At 39.5% G+C, this 20891-nt stretch overlaps 1 protein-coding gene across 3 annotated transcripts; it reads left to right on the forward strand.

The window, feature by feature from the left end:
• Window positions 1-13259: 13259 nt before the first annotated feature.
• LOC129761956 (ER membrane protein complex subunit 8/9 homolog) lies at window positions 13260-14248 on the forward strand. Of its 3 annotated transcripts, none has more exons than XM_055759820.1 (3): window positions 13260-13347; window positions 13391-13753; window positions 13821-14248. In XM_055759820.1, the coding sequence occupies exons 2-3, from the start codon at window positions 13412-13414 to the stop codon at window positions 14073-14075; spliced, it is 597 nt and encodes a 198-aa protein (XP_055615795.1). In that variant the 5' UTR covers window positions 13260-13347; window positions 13391-13411; the 3' UTR covers window positions 14076-14248. The 3 variants fall into 3 exon arrangements, with proteins under 3 accessions (XP_055615795.1, XP_055615794.1, XP_055615793.1); XM_055759819.1 differs by having other exon boundaries at window positions 13281-13347; window positions 13386-13753; XM_055759818.1 differs by having other exon boundaries at window positions 13319-13753.
• Window positions 14249-20891: the final 6643 nt, after the last annotated feature.

Here is a 20891-nt window from a genome sequence, read left to right on the forward strand (position 1 = left end):
GTCATAACATACCATGTCCCACTGTCAATCCACGTGAGTTTTTTTTACCAAAACTTGACGAATTGTCATCCGAGTAACATTTAAATTCAAATATTGCTTTATTTGCATAAGCGATTTTAAAATATTCGAAGCTGTTCTAGTTATTTCCCGCTTATCCCGGTCAGAGAGCTTCGATTTACGTGGAGCTTTCTCCTTCTTACCGTATCCTTGGGGATTCGCGAAATAATTGAATACTACTTGATGGGATCGTCGAATCCGACGCGCAAATTCTCTAATACCAACATTTTCTTGGTGAAATGCATCGATTTGTCTTTCTTTACTCTCCGTGAGCACTTTTCCCTTCGGCATTTTCCAGATTTATTGATCAAAACAATTAAAACAAAATCATGCAATGTATGGTAATCACCAATACTTACACACTAGAATATAAATTGAAACATTGTTTGTTCACAATGGCACAAAACAGCGAGATCATCACCTGGTCTTATATAAGTTGGACAGAGTGTATATGAATAATGAGATTTGATTTTGAATCTTCAAATTCATTTGTATTTGAAGTAGTTTTTTTTGTTTGTTTTTTTTTTTGAAAATTCATTTCATTTGTGGATCGACATGTATTGACATTCAAGTTAAGGTGACTAATGCGAATTGGGACAGCATTACATGAGCTGGTTGGGATTCCCGGTTTGCGAATTAAGTGGGAATAATTGTTTCGGTCAAACCACGGAAGCGTAGTGTTTTTTTTTTTTTTTTATTTAAATCGTTTATTTTTACAGGCTCAGTTACATAGGTTTAAAGGAGCCGAACTCCTTACTGTATTGTTACTAGTATATATACATTTTTCCTTAATTCTAATGTTAATAATATAGGAAACCGATTACTCGCGGTCAACTCGAGTTTAGAAGGGTGACATATTTTCTTCAGGAAAAGGAGGGGATATGAGGATATGTTGACAATGATCACACTCACACTCTCAATCACACTCATCATACTCAATTCTTAAACCTATCTTATATCTAATATGTATTTACATTTCATCTTATTCTTAAGAAGGGATCCGATCTCTCACAAAGGAAAAGGAAAAGGAAAAACTAAGGGTATAAGCACAATCACACACGAAGATCGATAGCTTTAAGGAATACATATATTTGGGACATGTAATCAAGGTCTAACCGACCCAACACGTCTCTCACCGGCATCATGGGCTGCCTTCCTCGGGCCCGAAGGGTGACTACTAAATTCGATCTGGCGACAAGATACAGCTCACACGACCAAACAACGTGCTCGATGTCGTGGTAACCTTGGCCACAAACACAAAGATTGTTGTCGGCAAGATTAATACGAAAGAGTAGCGCATCTAACGAACAGTGATTGGACATGAGTCGGGAGAAGGTGCGAATAAAGTCCCGACTCAAGTCCAGACTTTTGAACCATGGTTTGAGGCTAACCTTAGGGATAATCGAGTGGAGCCACCGGCCCAATTCATCTTCGTTCCATTTGCGTTGCCAGTTAACTATGGTATTTTTGCGGACTAAAGAATAAAATTCATTGAAGGCGATTTGACGCTGATAAATATCGCCTTCAATTGCACCTACCTTTGCTAATGAGTCAGCCCTCTCATTACCCGGAATTGAGCAATGTGAAGGGACCCAGATAAAGGTAATGACATAACAGCGTCTGGATAAAGCACTCAAAATTTCTCGTATTCTCTCACGTATTCGGCCTCACTGAACGGATAGCTTCGACAGAGCTAAGACTATCCGTTACAATGTAATAGTGTTCAACAGGTCGTGAGGCGACGCTGTCCAGCGCCCAGTGTATCGCTGCCAATTCAGCAATATACACTGAGCAAGGATTCTGAAGACTGTGTGAGGTGCTAAAAAATTCGTTGAACACTCCAAATCCTGTGGACTCATTCATAGAGGACCCATCAGTAAAGTACATATTATCACAATTGATATCCCCATACTTTGCATCGAAGATCGTTGGAACGATCCTCGATCGAAGATAGTCTGATGTTCCATGGATATCCTGCTTCATGGACAGATCAAAATGCACAGAGGAATTGATGTAGTCAGGAAAACAAACACGGTTGGGAATATACGAAGAAGGATTAACCTGCATGGAGACGAATTCATGATATGAGCTCATGAATCCAGAATGAAAATTTAGCTCGATCAGCTGCTCAAAATTTCCGATCACCAATGGGTTCATAACCTTACACCGGATGAGGAACCGAAGAGATAATAAATTGAAGCGATCTTTTAGTGGGAGTAGGCCTGCCAAAACCTCGAGACTCATGGTATGCGTTGAGGGCATACATCTCAACGCAATACGGAGACAAAGGTACTGAATTCGCTCGAGTTTAATGAGGTGTGTTTTGGCAGCTGATTGAAAACAGAAACTGCCATACTCCATCACTGAGAGAATAGTTGTTCGATACAACATTATAAGATCTTCGGGATGGGCTCCCCACCAGGTGCCGGTAATTGTACGGAGAAAGTTTATTCTTTGTTGACATTTTTTACTCAGATACCTAATATGGGCCCCCCAAGTACATTTAGAGTCGAACCAGACCCCAAGATACTTGAATGACATAGCATGAGTGATTGGTTTACCCAAAAGTTGAAGCTTTGGTTTTGCTGGTTTATGCTTCCTAGAAAAAACCACCCTCTCTGTTTTCTCCGTGGAGAATTCGATCCCTAGCCCAATGGCCCAGGTTGAAAAATTGTTCAAAGTATCTTGTAAGGATTCTTGCAGGTCGGATTCGTTTGATCCTACGACAGACACCACTCCATCATCTGCAAGTTGTCTTAGGCTGCAATTTTGTGTAAGGCAATTGTCGATGTCGCTTACATAGAAGTTATACAAAAGGGGGCTTAAACATGAGCCCTGGGGGAGTCCCATGTAAGAGACCCGACTTACTGCCGAATCTCCGTGAGAAAAGTTCAAATGTTTCTCACAAAGCAAGTTATATAACATATTATTCAATAGAGGCGGCAGACCCCGAGAGTGTAATTTGTCTGACAAAACCTCTATTGAAACAGTATCAAAGGCCCCCTTTATGTCCAAGAAAACTGAAGCCATTTGTTTTTTTTCGGCGTAAGCCATTTGAATTTCTGAAGAAAGCAACGCAAGACAATCATTCGTCCCCTTGCCCCTGCGGAACCCATATTGTGTATCTGAGAGTAGGCCATTCGTTTCAACCCATCGATCAAGGCGAAACAAGATCATTTTCTCCAACAATTTCCGTATACAAGATAGCATTGCTATTGGACGGTACGAATTGAAGTCGGACGCGGGTTTTCCGGGTTTTTGAATAGCTATAACTCGTACTTGTCTCCAATCATCTGGAACAATATTATGCTCCAGAAACCGATTGAATAAGTTCAACAAGCGATGTTTCGCCACATCAGGGAGATTTTTCAGCAAGTTGAACTTAATTCTATCCGATCCCGGAGCAGAATTGTTACATGAAAGGAGAGCAAGAGAAAATTCTACCATCGAAAACTCGGAATCAAGATCGCACCTATCTTGTGGTATATCTCGAATAATTCTTTGCACTGGAGCGGAATCGGGACAAACCTTTCGTGCAAAATTAAAAATCCATCGATATGAATATTCTTCGCTTTCATTGGATGAAGAGCGATTTCTCATGTTTCGAGCCACTTTCCATAATTTTTTCATTGACGTTTCTCGTGATAAACCGAAAAGCTTTAAATGCATTCGATTTATCTCCATAAAGCTTGGAACACTGGCCATCCCACCATGGATTGGGAGGCCTTCGACGAATAGTGGAACCTGGGATGGGTTTCGTTTGAGCGCGAACCGCGCTGTCATAGATCAAACGAGAAATGAAGTTATACTCCTCCAATGGAGGCAAACCATCTCTGGAATTGATGGCTAGAGCAATCGCGTCCGCATATTTTTTCCAGTCAATGTGTCTTGTGAGGTCGTATGCCATGTTTATTGATTCAGAAGAATTCAACCCATTGGTGATAGAAATTTTGATTGGCAAGTGGTCACTACCGTTGGGATCCTGGATTACATTCCACTTGCAATCTAACGATAGTGAATTCGAGCAAAGCGAGAGGTCAAGAGCACTTGGGTTAGCAGGAGGTTTAGGTACACGTGTTGTTTCCCCAGTGTTCAAAACGGTCATATTGAAGCTGTTACAAAGGTCACGGTACGTCGTACGGTTCCCCCCAGGCAGTTCCGTGAGAGTTGAAGTCTCCCAAGATTAATCGTGGCTCAGGAAGGAGTGAGCACATGTCAACAAGTTGCTTGCGGCTAACCGCAGCTCTCGGAGGCCAATACAAGCTGACTATACAGAGGTCTTTACCTCTGATGTTTGCATGACAAGCAACAGCTTCGATCCCTCCAATAGGTGGAAGGTCAATTCTAAAAAATGAGTGACACTTATTGATCCCCAATAGTACCCCTCCGTATCTGTCATCGCGGTCCAAGCGTATTATATTAAAATCGTGGAAAGAGAGATCATTTTGAGAAGAGAGCCAGGTTTCGGACAGAGCAAAAACATCACAATTGAGTTTATGAATTAGAAATTTGAATGTATCCAATTTAGGGATAAGACTACGACAATTCCACTGTAAAACAGTGATATCTCCGACCTCTCTATTTAAATTAGACATCAAGAGAGATAATCATTGCAAGGAGGGGCCATGTTTGCATCAATTGCTGCAAAATTGTCTTTAGTACTGGAAGCATTGCGGTGACAATGGTTCTGATGGAGTCGGAAACATTAAAACACGTGAAGATTTGATCCACAAGGTCAGACAACTTTATAAATCCCGATTGGGAAGCTGAACTTGACGGAAAAACAGGGACAGTTGGGGTTTTTGATGTCCCCTCGAGTGCTGGGTCGTTCGAAGGTGAACTATTACCACGGTGGCCAGGAGGGACCTGATTTTGCTTATCCGCTGCACTCGATTTTTTGGGCAAGCTAACAGGGGGTATCACCGGAGGGACTTGTCCTTGAACTTTGGGAGTGGTCACATTTTTGCGCCGGGGATTCCCTTGAGAAATAAACGGAGTGCCCCCGTTAGCTGTATCCGCTTCCATTTCGTCAACTGGCAACGTAGCGAAGACATTGTGTGTATTGATTGGTTGTTGTTCTTGAGCCAGTGGAGAAGCGCCCTTCAAAATTTCTGCGAAAGTGCGTTTAGAGCGTTCCCTCAAAGAGCGCTTCTGTTTCTCCCAGCGAGCCTTGTATGTTTCACAAGCTGAGAGCACGTGTGGGGATCCCCCGCAATATGGACACTTATGCTCAGTCGCACTGCAGGATTTCCCCTCATGTTGTTCTCCGCAAGTGGCACATCGTTCTTTATTGGCACAATAAGCAGCCGTGTGACCAACTGACTTGCACTTTAGACAAGTCATTGGCTTTGGAATAAAAAGTCGCACGGCTAACCTCAATTTATCTACCATCACGTAGTCAGGGAGAGCTGAACCAGCGAAGGTGACTCGAAACGAGTTGGACGGCGTAAATTTCTTTTCTTCTCCTTCATGGGAGACTGTTCCGAACTGGCGGCAACCCAAGATCTTAACAGTCGCCGAGGGCAGTTTTTTAAAACGGCCGGTACCTTCACTCGTAATGTATTCGCACGTCAAGCCCGTTTCGCTTATCACACCCTCAATTTCGACTATGTGAGAGGGAATGTAGACCCGATACTCAATTGTAAAATGCTGATCGACAACAATCTTGTTTGCGTCTTTTCGATCATTCACGACAACTCGCAATTTGTTTGGTCTAACCTTCGAAATTTCCGAAACGGAGGTATACCTTGCCAGATCTTTCGCGATCTGCATGACTCTCAACGCCTTTCCATTTGGCTTAGGCCTGAAGAAAACAACCCAGTTCCGGGCGCATCTTCTAAATAGACCTTTACACGGGGAGTGGGAATAACAGGGGGGGAAGGCGAGGACGGGGATTAAGAGTGGGAAGGCGAAGGTTGAGAAGGAGCGGGAAGAATAGAGGGAGAAGACGAGGTTGAAGGTAGAGTGGGATCGTTAAGGGCAGATGGGAGATTTGCTAGTTTTTTGGAGGGAGGCTTGGTAGGGTTAGCTGACTCGTCCCCAGAAGAAGTATCTTCCGTATTTGGAACACTTTGACTTTTTTTTATCCGTTAGGAGGAAACTAGAGTCAGAGACCTCCATATCCGAAGGTCCCCCACTCTCTGCCATTTTAAATTTTCACTTATATTCTAAGTATTTTTTTAAACAATATTTCACAATTAAATAATTCACAAAAACAAAAAACAAAAAAAAAACTTATAATTATTAAATATTTTCTCTCAGTATATTTAATGTTATTCACCTATGAACGCACTCCAGTGCAGATGAACGGGAGCGTGCTGAAAGCTCGTTGGTGGTGGGAATGTGCCTACGACACCACTACACACAGTCGTCGGTGAAAGCTTACCCGCACTGTCACTGTTGGCACGATGATTCGGCGAAATCTCCAGTGTCGGCGAAGCAGCGACAAAACAAAAACCAATGCTTGGCTTTCCGAGGATGAAAGCCTCTATCCACTTGCAGGCAGGGCACTTCACTCACTATCCAGATAGCGAAATGAACTCTTCAGCGGCAAAAAAAACAACAATCACGCGGTAACCGATAACGGAACTTGGACGCGACTTTCCTTCGTCTGGTTACTTCGGGCAATCGGCGAAGAATGAAGCGTAGTGTTTTTGATTCTGTGAACATTAGTTAGACGGGCGTTTCTCCTGGCTATTTCCCAGCTTAGGTGAACTTGATGTTTTACCTAACAGACGGGTGACAAAGCATATTTAAAGGTTCATCTTTTTCGCCAATTTGACGGTTGAGAATACCGGATTGATCAGGAAACATAAGAAGATGGCCTTGACGTAGGACTATGTCTTTCATTTCTGAACTGGGGTGTATGTTCAAAGTTTCGAAAACGAGAGCGTTACGTTTGAGGTGCAAGGTTTCGAACGGTAATATCTCTTTGCCGGCTGAACGAAGTGGTATGATAATCACTTTATCCGAAAGTTAAGATGTCCAAGAGTTATATGTTTGTTAATTATTGACCCGAAAACTTGGTTCAATAGCTTAGAAAATGCTTTAAAAATAGGCTATTGAAATCCCACAAATATGTAACTGGTGTCCGCTCAGAAATCCACTCTCAGGGACGAAAACGAAAAGAGTACTTTGAACTTTTCATATGCATTGTTTAAAATTTTCCGTAGAGCAGGATAAGTTGAAACGCGGGACTATCATGAGTTTAATGAGTGGTTTTGCTTCTCAAACTGTCTACAACTGATTGATAAAACACTAAATTGAAGGAGTTACATATAAACAGTCGGAATAAAGTGTTTTGGTACATGTGAGATGTGGGGGAGTAGTTTGATAAACACAAAATTGACACTTCATTCTAGGAATTAATATACGAAACAAAAACATCAATAATACTATTTTGAACGCTTCCATGTCAGAATAGAGCCCCCAGAAACGGCCACTAATGGGGTTTATGGGATCATTCAAATATTCAAATATTCAAAATCCACTTTGTTGACGTAGAACTACGCTGTTATTTTGTTCATGTCGCTTGTTAATAACATCGGATATTATTTTACACTCATGCACTTATCTCCGCTTTGCGCTTTTCTCAATAGAAGCTCTTTCTATTAATATTTACGGTTTCGATAAGCTTAGCTGTCATCCTTGGGAGAGATCGTTTTGCTACTGTCATGCGAAACATAATGATTTACAAAATTCCTGAACATTTTTTTTTTGGTGAGCCGATGATAGCCTAGTTTGATAATTACCCACACAATTGTGTTGTTCAGAAACTTAATGGAATGGCGTCAGTTTGATGTAATGATTGCAATGCCAGATACATCAGTGAGCGAGTAGTTTGGTCGCGTCCACAGCTCAATCAGAAAGCAAAAGTGATTTTCATTTACATAGAGTACTAATTTGGTTTGGTAAAAATAATTTTTATTTCAAAAGTACGTTCATTTCCTCTGCAATTCCATATTGTCATGCTTACTCCCCCATTTCGTAATACGAAGCTCAATGCCGTCAACGCGGATTCCCTTTCGTTGATCGCCGACAAGTTGCTCGTTATTGACGGCATGGGTAGGGAAGCTCACAAATGAGCAGAAAAAATGTATGGGAAATGCTTCTATTTCTCATCAATTTAAACCGTTTACACATCAGGGTATTATAATGTGTTACATAAAAAACAAATCTTAAGAAATTTCCGATTCGTTTGGTATGTAAATCGTCAAAATCCGTCCGCGCAAAAATAGTTATGTTTTCTGATTTGGCATCCTCAATGAAAGGCGTAGTTCTACGTCAAAAACTTCCTTCCTGTAAATAATTTTACAGCGTGAACTAGCGCCACCTCTGATAAATTTTGGAAGTGTGAAATTTTTATTATGAAGTCGATATAGTAGAGTGAATGCGCACGCAGCCATTTAATCTACAGAATTTCGTCCAGGGATGCCAGAGCTTCTTTCGTGCATGTTTTGCGGTTGCGTTTTGAGCAAGGATTGCTAAGATGGCCGCCTTTTAGTTGCCAGCATAGAAAATCATGAGCATAGAAATCATAACCTAAAATAAAAAATGAAGTGCTCCGCGCGATTCTTCAGCTGTGATTTCAATTGCAAATCGTCAAGAAAGCTTCCGGATGGATCCAAACATCGCTTGCCAAAGGAAACTATCCAACGTAATCAAATATAAACATATATGACTCCAAACATTAAACAATATGTGAGTCCCCTAAGCGCGAGCCCTGTTTTATGCTGCCTACGCTCAATTTGCATTGTATGGGAAACATGGTGTAAGAAGTGGGTATTTTTCGTTTCAATGTCAATAAATATGTCAATAATTGTGTAGAGTTTAGATTATAAACGCGATTGAAAAGACATTCGAATAACACGATAACACAATGATATGATAGTTTGAAGTAGCAGTGCCAAAAATAGTTGAAAAATCGAGAGATAAAGTCGGACAGTACATAACCTCAAAATGGTGAATATTCCCGTTCCAGCGCTACTCAAGTTAGGTGGAGAGCAGTGTTTGGATTTCGATCAAAATCGAATGATACACAATGTGTCATGCAAGTAAACTCTCACGAACATATAACCAAATATGAGAGGATCATTCAGATACTTGTAACTAAGAGAGGAAGGAAGACTGTTGATTGCATATCCGATCTGTATCAAACATCGCATACCATTTTCGAAGCCTGCATACAAGTTTGAACCACATATATCGTCCCATTTTACTATAGTGAAACCCAGTGCACAGAAAAGTGCAAAGCAATAAATGATACAAGAAAAATACGTCATCATTTAGTCACCATTTGCGGAGAACAGCGAATGGGAAAAGAGATAAAACGCGAGAGTTTTTGCTTCTCACTGGAGCGGTGTTGCTAGTAAAACTATGCGGTCTATATGAATATACATATTTCAAGGGATAGCGGCGTTAAAAATGGAAAATATAATCTGACTACCCTTCCCTTAGCCTCTTTCGAGCTAAATAATCATATAGTTTGCACTCTCTGAGACTTAAAAATCAGGATCTGCTACATTAGCTGAATATGAATTTTTCGCTTTGCGTGGCCCGTACGATCCTGCTGTTTCATGATGCATGGAGAAGTCGATATGCATATGTTAGAGGCAAAGAAGAAAATAAGCTTTCTGACCAAAAGCGTATATGATAGCTTTGCTTGCATGCTGGTGTGCAATAAAGTGCGAGCCGATGCAGAGTTGTCTCGTTCTCTTTTGTGTCGTGATTTGCAACACATAACAACAAAAGAATACCGCTGGGGGAAATGTTTCCTGAGAGATCATATTTGAAAGAACAAAAGCGATTTTTTCAATGAGTGGATCATTTGGCAAACACTGGTGGAGAGGATAGTGATACAATGAAAATATTTAAGCTGCAGTGCAATTATTACTCGCTTGCTACGGAGGTAGCGCTGAAACCCATAACAGATGCACCACTACGTCTGCAGAAAATGAGAATGACGTTACACCGATATGACATACGTTATCGCAAGAAATGCGAAATGTACATAGCGGATTTACTTTCGCGTACCCCCACAACAGGTAAACCGGGTAAAGGAAGGAAAGTTAGAAACAGCATTTACAGAGATTTCAGATATCAATGTAATGGAATTCATAAATATTTTGGATGAACTTTTTTGAAAAAATCGCTGCGGGAACCAAAAAGGATCAATCTTTGAGCGAACTGGTACAGCTTCTCATAGAAGGATGGCCCGAAAAGAAAGCTGATTTGGATGAAGAGATGTACACTTGCTGAACAATAAAAAATGATTTATCGAAATGTCTAGGAGTTATCTTCAAAAGTCGTCGAGTATTGGTACCCGAAAGTCTTCGAAGGAAGCTAATCAACAATCTTCACGTGGCACATTTGGAAATTGATTACACTTTGCGTGCTGCAAGGGAGTCTTTTTCTTTCCAGGGATGAGAGACCAAATAACAAATTACATTCAAAACTGTGAAATTTGTATGGCGTTTAGTGGAAACCAGTGTGAACGTCCAATGACAACACATAAAATGACAGAATATCCATTCCAATGAGTTAATATTGATCTTGGAGAAATAAAAACAGGCAGCAAGAAGCTAATACTAATGGTTACGGCAGATAGTTACTCGGACTTTGTTGCAGTAAATTTTTGAAGTCATACGAAGACGAAAACCATTGTGAATGCTTGCAAACGCAATTTCGCACGGCATGGAAATCTCAAAGTAGTGGTTACTGATAACGGACCACAATTCGATAACGAAAAAAGGATAAGAAAAAATTACGAAAAAATGCGAAAATGAGGAAGTGCGAAAACAGTGGAACGGATTTCTGGAGAGCTTTACAGCAGCACCTTAACACTCCGAATACTGTAGGATCGAGTCCGAATCAAAGATTATGTTCCGGAAATACTCGAAGTACAATACCAATCATCACAAAACGCTTGAAGCCACCGGAAGCATCGGACGTGGAAGAAGGTATTTGACATAAAAGAGCAGTAACGAAAATGAGTTATAACAAGAAAGCAAAAAAGTTACCAGATTTGAAGGCTGGAGCAAATGTGCCTAAACAACGTAGACCGGATCTTCAATCAGCTTGAGAGAAGGTAGTTCTGCCTGCGACGGCTTGAAGACCAATCATGTGAAGTGCAAACGAAGGATGGTGCAGTTCATCGTAGAAGTACTGTGCACGTGAAACAGTCAAGCAATCGAGTGAACCAAGATGGGCATGGCACAGCAGTAGAAAAGCAGTAGCAGCAAAATTGAGAAGAAGTTTCAGACCAACATTTTCAGCAGCAACGAAGTATAGAATTCCCAGTAGGACAACGTATCACGGCGGAAGATTCGAGTGGCAACGGCTCATCATCAAGACCGAATAATCAGCAGACGCCACATGCGTTGGACGTAGATCAGTCAGATCAGATCGTAGAGGAGAATGAGGTTCGTCACCATCCGCAACACGACCGAAGCGAGATGTTAACAAACCTGCAAGATTCTCAGACTATTTTATGTAATTGTTTTTTGCTTTGTATTGTACATAATATTAGAACTTCTCGGAAAGGGAAGATAAGTTCAGTTTATAATACATTCTTGACAACAACACAGCGTGTTTATTGAACGGTTTTGATCAATAAATCTGGAAAATGTCGAGAGGAAAAGTACTCACGGAGAACAAATCGATGCATTTCACCAAAAAATTATTGGTATGAGAGAAATTGTACGTCGGATTGGCCGATCGCATAAAGTAGTGCTCAATTATGTGGCGAATCCTAAAGGAAATCGAAGTTCTCTGACAGGGATAAGCGAGCAATAGTTAGAACAGCTAAGTTCACTCCCTTCATTCACGAAGTCGGCTTACACTTTGCCTTCTATTTTTCCTATTTTTCATCCGAGTTGACAACGTATGAGGACATCCCAGCAAATATTAAATCGCATAACATGCGTATATATAACATCATATGCCCTAAAATTTGGTTGGCATATAATACGCCTAACTGGCATATGCATGCAAAAGTGGAGGCCATATACATACATGGCAAATGCTTACCGAATTTGTTTGGATGAATATGCAACTTTGACCGGATATAATAGCGATTATGTTGAAATTGAATTGCGATCTAATATGAATATATTCATGAATTGTCAAAGCACCAAATATGACTTTTGCCATACTCATACACGATTTATTACAGACATAGAAAAAAAACAAATGGCGCAAAATATTTTCGTGAAATATTTATTATAGCCTCACGAATCGCCATTTTTATATATGAGTTTTTATGTTTGTAGAAATTATAATTGTTTGATTGAATTGTGTTGGGAGTGGAATATGAATGTTTAAAATGGTACAGATTGATGTTTGGTGAAAACTGCTCCGATGTGGGTTCGAACTCCGGTCGTCTGGATTATCATCCACCAGCTACCTCGCGCTGCTATCTGAAATTTAATTCAACAGCGGTTAAAACTTTCGAGGGCATCAGCATTTCATTGACATTTCAATATGATGTAATATGTTCTTTATTAGGATCTCATATGATTTACTGTTTCATGATTTTCTTCAGCATGCAACACGATTTACTACAGTACTGAATCGATTTAAATTATACGCTTATACGACACACAAACTGCATCAGCGTAATATACGCATATGATGCGGATTAAATATATTTTACGACAATGTACATCATAAAATTGATGTTTATTACACCGAATTGCGACTTGATTTGATAATGGTATATAAAATCGAGTTTTTACATTTTATGCGATTTCAAATATACACGATACATACTTTGATTGATATTATATGCGATTATGATTTATTCGGATTTCTTGTAAGACTTGGCACGTGCAAAATTATACGATTTAATATTTGCTGGGATGACTTCAAATTTCATCTAATGACAACTTATATTCAACTTATATTGGCTTTCAAGAATAAAGTGACTTGAGTCATCTCTCGTCATTCGCCACCCGGAGTAGACATTAATACCTTGAGATACCTCTAATTAGACATCTAGTTAATTGGACTGTACCACAGTCATCGTGAATTTTTAATTACAGGTCACAATCGCCTCTAATGCGACACTGAGTGGTGTCCCGGTATGTCAAATTAGAAGTAACTTACTGTGTCTTTTTTATTGAGAGAAGATCCACTCTCCTCAAAAAAATATGTTACAGACATTCTAATAGTTCACAGACATTTTGGTTGAAGTTAGGAATAATCTATCATAAAATCTGGCATCCCTGCCCGAATTTTCTGTCATCCGATTGAGAAACGCCAAAAACTGAGAATTAAAAACATTAGTAATTGGTGAGATCTGATTGAACTTATGAAACTTATCTCTTCAGTACAGTTATCTCTCAAAAACAATAAGATGTCTGAAGTGAATATTTCTGCACGCGCATACTGCAAAATAATGCTCCACGCAGCAAAATATCCCCATCTGGCAGTCAATGGTTTGCTGCTCGGGGCGAAAGGAAACTTCCAAAAAGTCGTGGATGCGGTTCCTCTGTTTCACCAGTGTCTGCATGTGACACCGATGGCCGAGATTGCCCTCATTCAGGTGGAAACCAAAGCTGCCCGGGAAGGGCTACAAATTTTGGGTTACTATGCGTGTTCTGATAATTTCTACGAGAACTCTTTACTGTCAGCCCCTGGATCGGGAATCGCGGGAAAGATAGCGGAGAACGTGAGCGGCGCCGCCTTGTTCGCTGTGGTGAGTGGAACCGTGTGGTCATTTCTGTGAGATATATGATTACATTCCATAATTGTGCTGGTTTTAGATTGATAATCGAGCTCTCTCAATAAATATGCGCTATTCGGCACTTAATGTGTGGCAGAACACGGATGATGGCTGGTCAAGGATAAAGTCCACCGTTGAGGATTCCAAGAATACGTTCGACGCCGTTTCCAGTCTCCTGCAGCGGGGGGCTATGAAGGAACTGAATGATTTTGATAACTATCTGGACAATACCAATAACGATTGGGACAATGCGCATCTCAACCGCGATCTTGGTCAAATTTTGTCGATGTATTAATTGCGGAGTCTTTTATCTTCGCTAGTGCAATTTGCATTGTAGATGCATTCACCCTTTATTTAATACCAAATCGATAATAACTTTCCTGTAAACACACATTCATACCTACGGTTGTTTATACCTATATTTAAAAGAATATATGCAATTTCGAATGAAATTCAACCTGAAACAAATTGTTCATTCTTAATTATATTCGCATTAACCCTCCTATACTCGCGCACTGATCTCACAGACAGAGAAATCTATATCTCATTGATTTTTCAGAAAACATCAACATTACAACTTTGCGATTCTTGCTAGCTTCCTAAGTTTTATTATGAATTGAAATAAAATCTCGCGTAACTTTTGAAAAAGTTCTAAAGTGTAAACAAATTGAGTACCGTTCTGAATCATATTTCAGACAGCTTCATATTTCGGACACTCTTTGAAAATAACTTGAAATGGTTAATGATCTAAAGGGTTACTCTAAACAATCAATCGTGATAAAAAATTTATAGTTAAATCATCATGACATTGAGCATTTCAAGTTATTCATAAAGAGTGTCCGAAATATTAATCTGTCCGAAATATGATTGAGAACGGAAAATGGATGCACACTTTTAATTCTCAATCATTGAATGCATTGAGAAAGCAATCGTTCAAGGATCTATCCCAGCAAACATTAAATCGCATAACAAGTGTATATATAGCATCATCTGCCCTAAAATTTGGTTGGCATATAATGCGCCTAACTGGCATATGCATGCAAAAGTGGAGGCCATATACATACATGGCAAATGCTTACCGAATTTGTTTGGATGAATATGCAACTTTGACCGGCTATAATAGCGATTATGTTGAAATTGAATTGCGATCGAATATGAATATATTCATGAATTGTCAAAGCACTAAATGCGTCTTTTGCCATACTCATATACGGTTTATTACAGACATAGAAAAAAAAACAAATGGCGCAAAATATTTTCGTGAAATGTTTATTATAGCCTCACGAATCGCCATTTTTATATGAGTTTTTATGTTTGTAGAAATTATAATTGTTTGATTGACTTGTGTTGGGAGTGGAATATGAATGTTTAAAATGGCACAGATTGATGTTTGGTGAAAACTGCGCCGATGTGGGTTCGAACTCCGGTCGTCTGGATTATCATCCACCAGCTACCTCGCGCTGCTATCTGAAATTTAATTCAACAGCGGTTAAAACTTTCGAGGGCATCAGCATTTCATTGACATTTCAATATGATGTAATATGTTCTTTATTAGGATCTCATATGATTTATAGTTTCATGATTTTCTTCAGCATGCAACACGATTTACTACAGTACTGAATCGATTTAAATTATACGCTTATACGACACACAAACTGCATCAGCGTAATATACGCATTTGATGCGGATTAAATATATTTTACGACAATGTACATCATAAAATTGATGTTTATTACACCGAATTGCGACTTGATTTGATAATGGTATATAAAATCGAGTTTTTACATTTTATGCAATTCAAATATACACGATACATACTTTGATTGATATTATATGCGATTATGATTTTTTCGGATCTCTTGTAAGACTTGGTACGTGCAAAATTATACGATTTAATGTTTGCAGGGATCCTTTCCACCTTTTTATCACCGATTCAAAAAATGTCCAATGTACAGATTCGAATTTTAAGCACTCGACTGTTACTTCGGACGCCACTTTCCTCTGACGCTTGATACGTCCGGAGTAACGAAGCAATCAAAACAACACGAAGTCGCACTTCGGTCATTTTGAGTTTTTGTTATTTTCGGGTGTTGATATCGTTTTTAGTTCAATGCAACGAGTGACAACAATAGTGATCGGATTTTAGCACGAAGTGCAAGTATTTGGATCGTTGTTCAGTAGTTATTTTCAAATTCTCATCGTGCAACGTTTTTTGTCCAATGTACAAAGCGGTCAGTCAAAACGTTCAATGTAACATTTTTCGCTCGGAGGCTTCAATTTCGAACTAAAATCACACAACAACAGTTACGATGGGGGTCTCCGTAGCCACATTAGTTGCGCGTTCGCTTAGTAAGCGATCGATCGTGAGTTCAAAACTCAGGGCCCTCATTGACCATCTTTGTGTTGTTACAGAATACTACGTCCACGCAACAATCATCAGCGATGGAGATCGATCCACGGTCGAAATAAGATCGATTCATCCATACAACTGCTCTGCTCTGCAAGACACATCGGGCTGCTGTTCTATAAATAACTCAACAATGATCAATCAACTGTCTCCGCTGTCCGGTGGTCCAACTGGATAATGGAAGAACAGAAAGAATACTCTTACGCCTAAATGGCTACTGTGTGAATGTACCATATGTAATGGTATAGAAGGAATACTGGCGAATGGCAACTGTGTAATGTGCTAATTTATAGATATATGATAACCATGTGACATGTACACGATTAAAATTCGGCTCTGTTACAGCTAAAATGCTAATGAGCCTTGAATAAATAAATGGGATAAAAAAAACAGTTACGATTGGGTTTTCAGAGTTATTATTGACTGCTAGTGGTAAAAGTAGTGATAAAGATCGATTCCTTTTGAAACAATTCGCGGAACAATATTCTGATCTTCAACTTCGTTTTTCTCGAGTTGATCTAAATGTCTCATAGGACCTTTTCAGTTTCGTCAGAGAAATTTCCTTCGAATTTCACTGTGGTCACGCGTATTCTAGAGCTTGCCCCAAGGAATACATTCAAGGCGTGTTATTTGGCTTAAGAAATCTTAACTAAGTATTAACAAATGACGCTAGTTAATGCATACGTTGAGACGGCAGAAGTTCCACAGGGAGCGTTAACACCTTTTTAAAAGTTACGCGAGAAATGTATAATTTAATACTAGTGGCGAAGAATATTTATTGAGCACAACATAACGTTATTACAGGACTATTCTCATTTGATTTTAGTATTTTTGACGTAGGATTACGTCTCTTGGGAACATATTGGGAGTATAAATTGAAAAACAATAATCGATCGCATCGTGAAAATTCAAATTGCTCAATCATTTCCTGATGAATTTATTAGATTTTTACGTCAATTGATTAGGGCACTTAATAACGATTCATTACAATAAATAAAATAGTATATTTTAAGAAACTATTAAACAATTGAAAAATCTCAAGTACGAGGGTCGTTCAAAAAATAAGTTTCAGTGCCTCAGAAATCGCGGAAAAATAAAATTAGGACAAAAAACAAGGTGATTTTCGTAATCTACGTTTTATTTTCTATTTTTCTACATAATCGCCGTAACGTTCGAGGCAGGTTTCGATTAAGCAGTCATCGATTACAGTCGCATTCGTCGTGGCTCCGCGCTCTTGTAACGGGTGTTAAATAAAAAATGAGAATTTTTTCAATCACATATAAAAAAAAATGTCAGTGAATGTTTGAGTAAGGGCCGTGGTCTGCTGTTCGACGCAACTTTGTCGCGATGCTCTCACAAGAACGTTGTACGGCACTTACGTCCATTTTCCGGATACAATTCCGGATTCTTGTAGTCAGTTGCTTCGTGTCCTTGGCCCTCCAATTGTTTTTATACACTGCGCACTGAGTGAGCCAAAGAAATCCTCTATTGGGCGGCACTGGGGCAAGTTTGTTGGGTTACGATCTTTCGGCACGAACGGTATCTTTTTCTCCACAAGATACGCCAGCGTCTTCTTGGCGTAATGGGAAGACGCCTTGTCCGGCCAGAAGACGAACTTCCCATCCGCGTGATGCTCGTTCAGGAACGGCAGCAGGATTTTATCGAGGCACTCTTCTCGATAGATTCGTTGGTTGATTGCCAGACCGCTCGGCTTAAACCAAGGCTTTGAAATGTCCCGGTCGGAAATGGCGATGTAAAAACATAACCTTTTTTCAAACTTGTGCTTGAACTTGTATTTCACTTAGGCGGTGTGGATAACTTGTCGCTGGATAAGTCATTATCATTTCCTGGAATATGCGTTTTGGACAGCGGAAATTAGCTTTCGTCGTCCAGAACGAAAGACGTCCACCGGTATTTTTTGGTTATCCACCGACACTGTGATTTAACCGTCTCAATCTGCTCCTCCGTGTACTCCGGCGACCTCGTCTTCTTCCTGCAGACGATTCCTTCCATCTTGAGGGTCCGATGGATCAATACGTGGGAGCAGCCATATTTCCGACCGGCGTCACGCAGACTGGTTGCGTCCTTGTTGTCAAACAGCTTCTTTAACGATGTCTTCCTCTGCTTCGTCATTATCGTCACCGGACGACCACTTCCTTCCGACCTTCCGCTCTACGTTCAGGGAACCCAGGATACGATATACCGTACTGACAGGTACATTAGTATTGAACTCCCGGCCCCGTGAGGCTAACGCCATATGAGCCTTGATAAAAATATATATTTTGGAAAAAAAAGGTACATTTTCTTCCTTAAAATGTGCCACCGTGACCTTTTTTCCTTGCTGGAAATGCGTTTCGTAGAACCGTACAATGCGTTCGCGGAGCACGTGCTGTTTCGACGCCATCTTTGCTTTGACTAAATTCAAACTATCAAAACCAAACACGCCTACTGTTTCTAGGGAGCCTAAAGAGCAATTTTCTTGTGTTGTGTTTTGTCGAGAAGAGTGAAGCATATATATATATATATATATATATATATATATATATATATATATATATATATATATATATATATATATATATATATATATATATATATATATATATATATATATATATATATATATTTACATATATTAGGCTGTAAAAAAAGTTATGCGGTATTTCCGCGAGGTGTCGTTGTAAGCGCGTAGTTCTAGTTCTAGAAAGGTATTTTTGCGCGCTATAATATAGTCCTTGACAGTGTTTTGTTTGATTAAGTCGTTCGTGAGTTATAGTGTCGCAAATATGGAGCAAAATAACGCGAAAAATCCGACATATTTTACAGTACTACTATGACAAAGGCAAAAATGCATCTAAAGCTGCCAATAAAATTTGTGCAGTTTATGGACCCGATACAGTTTCCATTTCCACCGCACAACGATGGTTTCAACGGCCAAGAGCTGGGGATAAGTCATCAAACCGTTATTAACCATTTGAAGAAGCTTGGATTCACAAAGAAGCTCGATGTATGGGTGCCACACACGTTGACGCAAAAAACATCTTTGACCGTATCGACGCATGTGAATCGCTGCTGAATCGCAACAAAATCGACCCGTTTCTGAAGCGGATGGTGACTGGCGATGAAAAGTGGGTCACTTACGACAACGTGAAGCGCTAACGGTCGTGGTCGAAGCCCGCTGAAGCGGCTCAGACGGTGGCCAAGCCCTCATTAACGGCCAGGAAGGTTCTGCTGTGTGTTTGGTGGGATTGTCAAGGAATAATCCATTATGAGCTGCTTCCCTATGGCCAAACGCTCAATTCGGACCTGTACTGCCAACAACTGGACCGCTTGAAGGTAGCACTCATCAAGAAGAGGCCATCTTTGATAAACAGAGGCCGCATTGTCTTCCATCAGGACAACGCCAGGCCACACATTTCTTTGGTGACGCGCTAGAAGCTCCGGGAGCTTGGATGGGAGGTTCTTTTGCATCCGCCGTATTGTCCGGACCTTGCACCAAGTGACTACCACCTGTTTTTGTCCATGGCGAACGAGCTAGGTAGTCAGAAGTTAGCCACAAAAGAGGCCTGTGGAAATTGGCTGTCCGAGCTTTTTGCCAATAAGGAAGCGAGTTTCTATAACAGGGGTATTATGAAGTTGGCATCTCGTTGGGAACAAGTCATCGAACAAAACGGCGCATATTTGACATAAAACAGATGATTGTAACTAATTTTATGAACAAATGAAAATTCAAAAAAAATACCGCAGGACTTTTTTGACAGCCTAATATTAAGCATTTGCAAAAAAGTAACAGTCGAAACCAATGATAAAATGTTTGCGTTAGCAAATTTTGTAAAAAAACAAGCATCTTTAATTTTTCAGTTTTTGTAGTTTTTTCATCTATTTTTTTTTGTTGTTTTCATGTTAAGTGCTAGAAATGGTAAAAATCCACAATAAATGGATAAAATGAAATTATATTTTATGCAGAAATCTTTATTAAAATTAGTGTTCGCAAGTTCGCAAATCAAGTTCCTACGCATGATTCAAATTGCGAACACTTCATTTTTTAATGTGAATTTACTGAACTTTAATGTTATAAATAATTTAATATTCAAAACCCTGACATTCTTTGGGTTATAGACTTCTTTTTAACATCATTTGCAGGTATCGATACCGATATAGCGCCCTTGGTCCCGAAAACATGTAAACTATTAGAACCAAATACAATCAATAATTGCAAAAGCAAAATTCAATTTTTCCAAAAAAGACTAGTTAATTGACTTTAATTTGATATATCGATCATATGAATCGGTTCAGTAGTTTAAAAGTTATTATTTTAAAAACAATGGATTTTTGCTGTTCGGAATTTGAGACAAAATAGATTAAACATATTTCTAGTTTTTCACCATGAATATGTATTTGTAAATCAATTTTATACGTTAGAGTACCATTCTAGTAATGGGACACTGTTTAATGGCCATCAAATCTTAAGGGTTCGGAATATGAGACAAAACGGTATTGCTTCATATGTATGTCTATGTGTATTATTCGCGAACGTAAGTTCCATAGTTATATAGGCCTTCCCAAAATTTGTCTGTGAGTGGTAGTCTCATGTTCTTTTGTTTTGTTATCAGACCACTGGTTTACTCGACTTTACTGATTGATATCTGATAAAAATTTGTGATAAAACATAGTTTTCACGCTGAAATATCTTTTTTTCTTGTT

This window comes from Toxorhynchites rutilus, chromosome 1 (assembly GCF_029784135.1).
Source record: "Toxorhynchites rutilus septentrionalis strain SRP chromosome 1, ASM2978413v1, whole genome shotgun sequence".
In the NCBI taxonomy this organism is placed as follows: Eukaryota; Metazoa; Arthropoda; class Insecta; order Diptera; family Culicidae; genus Toxorhynchites; species Toxorhynchites rutilus.

Coding starts and splice junctions, on each gene's coding strand:
- LOC129761956 (XM_055759818.1), top strand. CDS start 13,367: ATGAAACTTATCTCTTCAGTACAGTTATCTCTCAAAAACAATAAGATG. Junction 13,754..13,820: donor GCGCCGCCTTGTTCGCTGTG/GTGAGTGGAACC, acceptor TGCTGGTTTTAG/ATTGATAATCGAGCTCTCTC.